Genomic DNA, 7,704 nt, shown 5'->3' on the forward strand with positions numbered 1-7,704 from the left:
AGTTGACCAAAGGAGGGGTGGACCTCCCCATCTATCGCTGCGCCCGGGGCTGCAAGTCGCTCGAGTCATTCTATGTTTACCTGGACAGGTTTATTCCAGGTAGAAGACAGCTCACAACTTGCTCCTGCTTGTTCTCCAATTCTGCCACTCTGGTGTTAAGACCTTTTTCTACTTTCTTTTGCAGACACTTCTGCCAATGACTGTCATTTTCAGATGTACCTGTTGCAGGCGCTAACGCGCTGGAACCAGGACCAGACTCGGGTGGCAGCAGGTGAAGGGAGTACCATGGGTATGAGCTCTACAGAGCTCAAGAAGCAGAAACTCAACCAACTGAGACAGCATTTGCTGGGAGAAACGCTGCCTGAGACGACCAAACCACTGCTGTATACAGGTAACACTGAGCACCAGAGATGGAACAATGCCAGAGGTTAACATTACCTGTAATCTTATAGATTTGACTTGCGTTGGGGATGTGGCTGAGTTTGTGTAGGTCAGGTGCATGGGTGATTTTTGTGCATGTTGTACGATAATGTCCTGCAGGTTATTACCGAACCTCAAAAATACCTGCTCATAGCATTTAGCAGTCGCAAAATGTGAAATGCAAATAATCACCCGACCAGAACACTAATAGTAAAACATAATTTACTAAAGCCTCCAAGCACATCATTTGCCTCAAGGAATTTTAAAAATCAGGAGATTCAAATCTCAGAACTGAAAAATATAAAAGGGAATAAAAAAAATCTTCATTTTTGGCCAAATACTTGTAGATTGTACGGAAACGTGTACAACAACAAATTTCTCCTGGTTGAGAGCAATAGATTGTGTCATAACACATGTCGTCGTTGACACACGGTGGATTTTAGCGCCCTAGCTTTTGCTAAAAACCATGTGTGTAAAGTACTTTAGCATTATCGGAACGTTAATGGTAAAGTGCTTTATGGTTGGTGCAACAAACTTTTTGGTTGGCAATGCCCAGCAGCTGCTTTAAAGAAAAATCATCACTTCCATGTCAAACACAAGGTTTTATAATATTAATAGTGCCTGATTTCTGAATAATTTCCCCAAAAAACTGTTTAACGGGTTTTCCACGCTTGTTGACAGCATCCTGCATTGAACATTTGGATACATTGGAAACTTAAATTCACTGTTTTGTACTTTTCTTCAAAGGGGAACTGATGGGGATAAATTACCTGTACAGTCAAACTGGTCGAAAGCTGCATGCGTTTCCAGATGACCCAGAGGAGCCAGACTGTTCAGAGATTAAGTTGCCAGATGAAGTCATGTCTGAGGAAGACTGGCCTCTTAATGTCTTACACAAGGATGTGGATGAGGGCTTCGATGAGGTGACTGAGGCCTGTTTCGACCCTTTGTTTAAGCCATCTCTACTTCAGCAGTCCAGTGCACCTCAGAAACCACCTGTGTCTGATTCTCAGTTGGAGCCTGTCCAGGAAGCACCTGGTCTCCAGGAAGTAAGCGTACTTTTCAGCTGGATGCTTTTCGGATTCAAATTATTTTTTTTCTTGTATTTGTCAATAATGGCAATAACTTCTTAAGGTTATTCTCTGCCACTCTGTCCAACTGGAGCTCATGAATGAAACCTCATACCTTCTTTTCAGGAGGCGGTGGGACCTGACGTGGCCCCTGGGTACCAACATGTGGTCCGATTGGCTCAAAGGCTAATAATGTTTGCCAGAAAGGGCTACATCACCAATGTTGAAGTCGAAGAGATCATACATCTCTGGATGAACCTCTCGGAGGACGATAAGCGACCCGTAGCTTGTCCCTCTAAAGAAAAAGATTCCCCGACTAGGGGTAGGGGTCGAAGTCCTGCTGCCAGCTGTGTCACAGGAACAGACGGCACTATGTCCCTTTTACCCGACGCCAGCCGCCTGGTGGAGGCCATCTTTAAGGAACTCTCCATCCTTCACCCAACCTTGCAGAGGATCATGGGTGTGGTAATATACCGATGGTCCCTGGTTTTGAGGCATTATAACTCTATTAGAAACGTGGTAATGAGCCATCCAACCCTCCGATCCAGGACCACCCTCAATCTGTTTGCAATCAACCAGGTGACCGCCGCTCAGTGGTACGATTAGCATTTCTCTGCATTTCATTGTCATTTATCTCATAAAATGACTACTTGTGATGTGGGTCAACTGCTCTATTTTTACTTCCCAGGCACAAGAGATTTATGCCCAGAGACAAGATGACCACCCCCGTGGTTGCTGTGGCTCCACTAGAGGTTACGGTAACATCAGTGGAGTCCTCGCCGGTTGGCCAGGAGCCTAAGATGGACTCGAGAATCTTCTCTGTCAATCAGAACCTACTGGTGTCTGCAAAAGACCCTGAAGTGGCACCGTCACACACCTCTCCTGCTCCTGCTCCATCTACCAGCATCTCCATGGTGGGGGATGCTGAAGTCCCCGACTTCACCACACATACCCCACAGTCCACGGCTTCGAAAAAGAAAGCACGTCTCCCAGAGGTGGAAGTTGCAGCAAAGTGGGGGCAGATGCTGAAAGTGAAATCTGTCTGCATCAATTTCTGCAGGAGCTGTGGGGATCGGAAAATTAAAGAGACGGGTCACAGAATTCTGAGAATTGCAGACGGGAAGAGGCTGAACTATTGTCCCCGGGAAGCAAAGGGAAAGAGTCCAGAGGAATGGCTGGCCTCTCTGCGATTGTAATAGGGGTTGTTGAACTTTTCAATACTTAAGTCAACACGCATTCACCTGAAAATCTATAGAAACGGAGCCGTTTTCATCTCCCTACGTTGGCACACAGCTTCACACAGGACACTTAACTGCCTTCCTTCTCTTGCCACAGCTCACTTGGCCAATAAAGGATGGTTGAAACTTGAGCAACAAAGCAATTATCTCCAAACATGTTTTAGTTAAAAATTTGCTTTTTTCGGCAGAGACACAGGAAAAGCCACACAATGTTGATGATTCCTGATGCTAGCGGTGCTGAAATTAATAAACTTGACCGTGATGATGTAAAGTTTCTATACTTTCAACAACTGTATTAACCATGCCAGAGGGCAAAAGCTAATGAGGAACCCATGGCGTACTCTCCCGCCTTCCTGTAGTTTAACACCAAGGTCACCAGAAACGGAGAACCCCAAAAGAACTGCTGCTAAATAGATCTGCATGAAACAGATATTTGTTTACATTAAATGAATATTGGCTTATATCAGAAACATATGCCCTAATATTGGTGAAAACTGACCAATATCAACTGCAAGGAACCCACAATTTTCTGACTTTTTTTGCTATTACAAAATGTTTCCACTACTCTGTGTACTCTTATTAGCATCTCAGCTAATAAGAGTACAGCAGACTTATCTTCTGGTAGGTTCACGATGCTTGAATTGTAACATTCTACCACATTTCCTTCCAGCAATACTTTCTGATTTATATCCTATACTCACACTGATATTGCACTGACAATTGACATTTATTTTGTGAAGCTATGTTAAGAAAGCAGTTTTAAAATGGCTTGTTCAGCTAAATTGAAGGTACATACTTCAGGATTTCTATGGACTCTTGGGAAAAAATATGGAATTGCATTATTGTATTTTCTCAGGTCTGAGTGAGTAAAAAAATCCAAAAATAAGTGGACAGACAAAAACGTTTTAATTTCCAGACTTCATTCAAGTGTTAATGCCATTCATTCTGTATTTTTCCATCAGATGTTCTGCCTTCCTTCCTTAGTGTTGATTTCAATAAGTTTATGATATAAAAATGTAGATTTGGACATTTGCTCTTCTTTGACTTCAATTTTTGCTAATATTAGTTTTACAGGTCTTTTTTTCCATCATTAAAATTTGAAAATGTGGACCTGATTGTATGTTTTTGTTTGTGATTAAATAACTTTTATAAATTAAATCAGATATTACATTTCACTAAATCCTTTTACTCTTACAACTTTAGTAATATTTTTTTAAAAGTTGCCTTTTACTTTCAATTTAGAATAAAATATTCTGAAATAGCGTTCTTTAGAACATTTTCTGGCTGCTTTATCCACCGCTGGTTGAGAGCGGTCAAACAAGTTGTAGTTTGACCAATAGCTCTAATAGGGCCATTAAGGTTTCTGAAAACCTATAAAGAAATACCTGAGTAACTGGAACTAATTACTCCGTGGTTGTCGATCCAAACGTGTGGCTAAAATTATTTTTTTTTTTCTTTTTTGGGGGGGGGGGGTTGTTGTGACGTATTCTAAAGTGTGAATTGCTGGCTGTGGAGGCGAGTTACTTAAAGATCTGTTGATTATGACAAAAATAATAATCACAAATAATAATCACTGTAAAATATACTGAAATAGATGCCTAAACAAACATTTATGCCCTTAAAAAGGGTATAACTCTTGCAGAACACACGTTATGAACAAACAGTTATTATTTTCATGCTTGAATTGTCGTGCATGTTACTATTTAAAAAATAAATAAATAAAAAAGAGTAACAATATAGTCAACGAGTAAAATAACAATCGCCATTCTGAAGCTGGGTCACGTGACAGAAAAACGTCACGTGGTCGTGCAGGGGCGCTTTTCCAGGCGTTTTAGGTGATTTCTTTCAAAGCCGCAGTTTTCAATTGAGTCAGTCGTGCAAAAGTTGTGCATTCTTACTTGCTGGTCTCAGCTGGCTTTGTCATTAGGTAAACTCAATATCATTTACGCCAAGAAAATGCATTAAGGAACGTCTGTGGATGGGACTCTTGGCGCAGTAAGTAGCCATTGTGGCGTCAGTTTTTCGTTAAAACTTAATTTATTGTTCGTTTTTCTTTTGAAAATGTTAGCCGTTTTGTCAGGGACTGTCTATGGAACCTTAGCCGACCGTGTCATATTTTATTACGAGGTGAAAAAAAGTGTCAGAGCGTGGTTTATGTTAAAAACGCTATTTTGTCAATGGAGTTCGGCGAAGCAGCGAAACCTAATGATGTTTTCTAAGTTAAATAAGTGTTTATTATTAAATGTATTTTATTCACCATGACAATTCTAGCTTTTATTTTTATTTATTTTTTATAACATCTGCAGCTCGTGCCTTGCACAGTAAGAACATGTTATGCTGCCTTCGAGTTGCTTCGGAAATTGGATATTTGACTTGAGCATTCGCCGTTAAACAACGTTTTGGTGCTATTTTCTATCATTTTTGTTACATTCATATTGAATACCAATCTCCGAGTCCTACTATTTCAATTGAAATTCTGATTTTTAGAACATTCTTGTTGACCTCAGAATATTTTCTCTTGGAAGGAGAACATTATGCGAGGTTCACACTGTATGAATTAATGATGTAGAGCTCCCCCTATTGTTAATTTTTGTCACTGAGCCACTGTAAATAACTCACTGTGATTTATTCCCAGCTTCCCCCCTCCCCCCCCCCACCTCATTACAGAATGTACACACCTCGGTTTTTACTCTTGCCTCTTGGTTCTCAGATTCAGCTTCATGTGAGCTATTCTGGTGGTGGGGGCGCTCAGCAGCTCAACACAGAGACAACTGAGAATCAGCCTCCCATGACACCCAAGCCACAGGTTGTGCTGCAGGACATGGAGGCTTTGGGTAACCGGCTGGTAGGTTTTGGCACACACAGTTCCCTCACCTACAGGGAGCTGTATGAGAGCAGAGAGCAAAAAATACGCAGGTGGGACCATTTCTAGTATTTGCTGCAACAATGGCTGCGCAATCAGTGGTTTTGTATTTGATAAGAGGTCTGTGTCTCCGTCTTTTAGCTACAGGGAACTCCTTAGGAGGCTCCGGGTTCGGAAAACCGATTCTCAGCTCGGAAAGCTGAAACAGTATGTCCTCACAATGGACAGAGTGCAAAGGTCTGGTTCTGCCCTGTCCAGCAAAACCTCCAGAGAGTTGGTTTCAGGTGATGTGAGTTGAAGTTACTAGCAAGTTTTATCACAGTGTCAGACTTCACAGTTACAACCATGTTTTACTGCGTGTGCTTCACAGCATCTAGTACAACTCGCCCTCCTTCATCACATCCCACAGCGCAGCCCTCTTCAGCTGCTGCGCGTCGTGTTAGGATCATCTGTCCTGCAGCACAGGTTGGTTTTCTTCTTTTGGGGGGGTCGTTTTTAAAGCAAAAGTGTTGTAGATCTTCAGCCAGACTTTCTGATTACTTTGTAAAATTATGGATTTTGTTATGTTTTTTTTTTTCCCCATGTCTGAGAAAGGAAGGAAAAAAATAAGAAATGTTTGTATTTCCTTCTAAGTTTCATCCATCCTTACACATGCCATTATTTTCTTTTTCCTTCCATCCTTTCAGTCCTTCATGTATTAATTCATCCATGTTTTCATTCATGCTTGTTCTTTATGTGTTATAACAATGTTTATAATAGTTTTGGGGTTTTCTTAATAGCTTAGTTTTATTTCATTGTGACTTTTTATCTAATTGAGACAGTTTTAATTAGTTTTTAGAGTGTCCCTGCTTGTTATTATTAGCTAAATATTATTTAGTCTTAGTTTAGATTTTTATTAGTCGTTATTTTTTTTTCGTACTTTGGTTAATTTTAGCTGCAGAATTCAAAAAGGTCAAAGTGTTGTGCTCATGTGTGTATATATAGATTGGATAATGCCTACTCAACAGAAAATACTATTTTCAAATACTATTTTCAAAAAATGTATTCTTACTGTTGGACAATAATTGGATATTGTTCAATAGTAACTGTCCACAAAAGTGGCTAGTCCGCCATTAATCACAAGCTTAATATGGACTGCCGTAATCTGTCAATAGCTGATTACATAAACTGTTTGTGTGTGGGGAAAAATATACATTTTCACATCAGTTCAAAAGGTTAATAATTGGCTACAACAAGATTTAATTTTGTTGTTCATGCTATCCTTTATATAGGTTCAATAATGTACCGTAGAATTTTAATTTGTTGCCTTCTTACAGACGTCCGGTGAGTCGCTGCCGATTAGCCTTCCTCCGGAGCAGAGGGCCTGGCTAAGCAAGGTCCTGTTCACCAGGGATGCCACAGGAAAATTCATCCTGTCAAACAATCTCCAGTTGTGGTACAACCCACCCGGTCCGTCCCTTACCTACAGCCAGCGTCCCACCTCGCCCAATGACTTCTTTCAGCGCCGCTTCTTCCTGTGGGCTCCAGTCAGGATGTGGCATTACAGGCTCAAGTGTCCAAGCTGCTCACACAATCTGACGAGCTGCAGCCTGTATAAGACTGTTCACAGAGTTCTGGACCTGGACGGCTGGTATTACATGGGCACAGAGTACCTGGAGTGCATGTAAATATAAATCCTGATTCATAATGATCAGCAGTGAGCAACGCCAACTAGCTAGTATGATTAGCTAAAGCACTAATTATAAACATTAGTTCCGCTAAGACACTAAATTCAGTTATGTTCATAACCACCATGTGTCATAAGGAGAACGTGAGGAGGCTCTGAAAAGTTTTGTGCTAATTTTATTTATCTAGTTAACACTCGTGGTGGTTTGTTCACATACCTCTGGTGTTCTTCTGTGTATCCTCATTGATTTGTCTGTTGTTCACTTGCCAATTTCTTGCTAAAGTTTCCTAACAAAAAAATTGCAAGAAGAAGAAGTGAAACTGCATACTTTCACAATAAGAGCATGGATATTAACTTCTAACTACTTGAATTCTTAAGTCGATTAAGAACTGGAACACAAATGTCAAATTTTATTCGACTGCTAATTCACTAAACAGCCGAGTAAAT

General features: G+C 40.7%; 3 protein-coding genes across 4 annotated transcripts in view; all 3 read left to right on the forward strand.

Annotated features, from left to right (window-relative positions):
- Positions 1-6, forward strand: part of LOC106937936 (uncharacterized) — a 6,691-nt gene extending 6,685 nt beyond the window's left edge. The window contains exon 6 of the mRNA XM_015019697.1: positions 3-6. Coding sequence (XP_014875183.1) covers positions 3-6 — 4 coding nt within the window. The remainder of the gene's footprint in view (positions 1-2) is intronic.
- On the forward strand, positions 7-3,836 carry LOC106937934 (uncharacterized). The gene is made up of 6 exons (XM_015019694.1): positions 7-99; positions 185-391; positions 1,168-1,343; positions 1,434-1,469; positions 1,617-2,086; positions 2,179-3,836. Exons 2-6 carry the CDS (start codon positions 214-216, stop codon positions 2,684-2,686), a joined length of 1,368 nt encoding a protein of 455 aa, XP_014875180.1. The 5' UTR covers positions 7-99; positions 185-213; the 3' UTR covers positions 2,687-3,836.
- A 661-nt stretch (positions 3,837-4,497) lies between these two features.
- Positions 4,498-7,352, forward strand: LOC106937938 (uncharacterized). 2 transcript variants are annotated; one of them, XM_015019699.1, is made up of 5 exons: positions 4,498-4,723; positions 5,396-5,644; positions 5,733-5,875; positions 5,962-6,056; positions 6,908-7,352. In XM_015019699.1, the coding sequence occupies exons 1-5, from the start codon at positions 4,707-4,709 to the stop codon at positions 7,256-7,258; spliced, it is 855 nt and encodes a 284-aa protein (XP_014875185.1). In that variant the 5' UTR covers positions 4,498-4,706; the 3' UTR covers positions 7,259-7,352. The 2 variants fall into 2 exon arrangements, with proteins under 2 accessions (XP_014875185.1, XP_014875186.1); XM_015019700.1 differs by having other exon boundaries at positions 4,500-4,723; positions 5,439-5,644; positions 6,908-7,349.
- The last annotated feature ends 352 nt before the right edge of the window (positions 7,353-7,704 follow it).

Source organism: Poecilia latipinna, unplaced genomic scaffold (genome assembly GCF_001443285.1).
Source record: "Poecilia latipinna isolate Pla-1442-1.1 unplaced genomic scaffold, P_latipinna-1.0 Scaffold2470, whole genome shotgun sequence".
Classification (NCBI taxonomy): domain Eukaryota; kingdom Metazoa; phylum Chordata; class Actinopteri; order Cyprinodontiformes; family Poeciliidae; genus Poecilia; species Poecilia latipinna.

Coding starts and splice junctions, on each gene's coding strand:
- LOC106937934 (XM_015019694.1), top strand. CDS start 214: ATGTACCTGTTGCAGGCGCTAACGCGCTGGAACCAGGACCAGACTCGG. Junction 1,344..1,433: donor TGGATGAGGGCTTCGATGAG/GTGACTGAGGCC, acceptor TCTGATTCTCAG/TTGGAGCCTGTCCAGGAAGC. Junction 2,087..2,178: donor CAGGTGACCGCCGCTCAGTG/GTACGATTAGCA, acceptor TTTACTTCCCAG/GCACAAGAGATTTATGCCCA.
- LOC106937938 (XM_015019699.1), top strand. Junction 5,876..5,961: donor CTCCAGAGAGTTGGTTTCAG/GTGATGTGAGTT, acceptor TGTGCTTCACAG/CATCTAGTACAACTCGCCCT. Junction 6,057..6,907: donor TCATCTGTCCTGCAGCACAG/GTTGGTTTTCTT, acceptor GCCTTCTTACAG/ACGTCCGGTGAGTCGCTGCC.